Raw genomic sequence first — 1,837 nt, 5'->3', positions numbered from 1 at the left:
ATTACTGATTTCAGGATGTACACTACGTACAATCAATCTCAAAAGTCGTTAATCTTTCAAATGATTTATAAAATCGGTAAACATAGATTTATTATTGATTTCCAAAAATCTTGACGCAAGCTTTTAAGTATAATTTCGAAAAAATATTTCAGGTTGAAATTGTTTATTTAGCAAAAGTTATTTAGAGTTTTAGTGTTTGCTTTCTCTTTAGGCAAATGTTAGAATTCTGACTTAATCCTAATGATCAAGGCCTTATTTTATTCTTTGAAGGATTCTCCACAATTCTAGTTGGCTGGTGTCTATTAAAATGTAAGGAATCATTGCTTATAAAAATAATAATGGAATGATTTTTTAATTAATTTTTAAAAAGGATCTGCCCAAATAGAATTTTACAAAATCCTTCGAAGAATAAAATGAGGCCTTGATTATTAGGATGAAATAAGAATTGCAACTTTTCCCTAAAGAGAAAGGCAAAACTAAACCTCGGAATAACTACTTTTAAATAAATAATTTTACCCTGAATTATTTCTTCCTGAAGTGTGCTTAGAAGCCGCCGTCAAGATTTACAGAAATTAATAATAGATGTATTTTTCTCGATTTTATAAATAATTTCAAACGTTCCGTTTTTGGTTGAAAGTTAAACTCTTTTGATTTCGGCTCATTTTTTTGATGAGCACTTATAGTTTTAATATAAAATTCATCTCTTTGGTGAAAAAATTAATTCTTTTGTTGAAAGTTTTATTTTTTTGTTAAAAACTTACTTTTTTAACAGAAAATTTAAATATTCAATTTTTCGTTTGATTTTTGCTCATTTAGAAATGCGTTTCCTTAGAAACAAATTCTTTTCTTAACTAAAGATTTTACCATTCCAGTTTTAATTAAAAGTTTAAATACTTGCTAAAATTTGAACTCCTTTATTAAAAATGCATTATTTTTCATTATTTATTAGTCGAAACTGCAACTCGATAGAAATGAATTAAGCTGTGAAAAATTAATTTTTGATCCGTAAAAAGGATTATTTTTATCTGAACTTGATATTCAGAATGTTGTACAACGGCTTTATACGTAATTATGTATTGAAATGTTTATTCATTTTAGATTTTGAAGACTTCTTATTCTGCATACACTGTCCTGAAGGATACCGTATGAAAATGTATTCAGAGGATGGCACATCAAATCTTCAGGCGATTGAATGTTAGTGAAAATAACGGTAGAGGTCTAACATAAAAAAAATTATTATTTCAACTCAACTAGATGAATCTTCGCAATGCAAGTAGAATTTCGTCTTGTTTTTCCAATATTTTTGAATCGTTTAACGTCAGTAATTCAATAGTTGAGATTGAGAACTCTGTAAAATTAAAGAAAAAGGGTTTCCAGTGAATTCAAATTTCATTCGCTGCTAGATTGAAATTGGCAGCGCAGAACCAGATAACCAACAGTTTTTCTGTACTGGGTTTATTGCATAAAAATTACTTTTAAAAAATCAAATTCTTATTTACTTATTGGAGACTTTACAGTCATGCTTTTTTCTTTAAAATTCAACTGTTTTTTTTAACTCGTCTTTTTCATTTAAAAATGCTACAATTTTATTTAAGTTTCTCATTCTATCTAGAAAATTCATTTTTTTTTGTCGAAATTTCATCTGTTTGGTTCAAACTGCAACTTTATAAATAACAATGATTCCTTTTGGGTTAAAGAAATGACTTTTTTGTTCAATAATTTATATTTCAGGTTCAATGATTTTGGTAAAAATTCGTATTTTTGGACGAATTCAACTGTTCCTGATTTAAAATAAAAGTATCTTTGTTTGAAATATTACCTATTATCTGTTTATTGA

The 1,837-nt window shown here is 26.7% G+C and overlaps 1 protein-coding gene across 1 annotated transcript in view; it reads left to right on the top strand.

Moving 5' to 3' along the window:
- The window catches only part of LOC117182933 (odorant receptor 46a-like), a 30,975-nt gene extending 29,750 nt beyond the window's left edge, over positions 1–1,225 (top strand). The window contains exon 5 of the mRNA XM_033376048.1: positions 1,099–1,225. Coding sequence (XP_033231939.1) covers positions 1,099–1,149 — 51 coding nt within the window. The 3' untranslated portion in view covers positions 1,150–1,225. The remainder of the gene's footprint in view (positions 1–1,098) is intronic.
- Positions 1,226–1,837: the final 612 nt, after the last annotated feature.

The sequence above is a fragment of the Belonocnema kinseyi genome, chromosome 2, assembly GCF_010883055.1.
Source record: "Belonocnema kinseyi isolate 2016_QV_RU_SX_M_011 chromosome 2, B_treatae_v1, whole genome shotgun sequence".
Taxonomy (NCBI): Eukaryota; Metazoa; Arthropoda; class Insecta; order Hymenoptera; family Cynipidae; genus Belonocnema; species Belonocnema kinseyi.
This window is presented reverse-complemented; position numbering and strand designations above follow the sequence as displayed.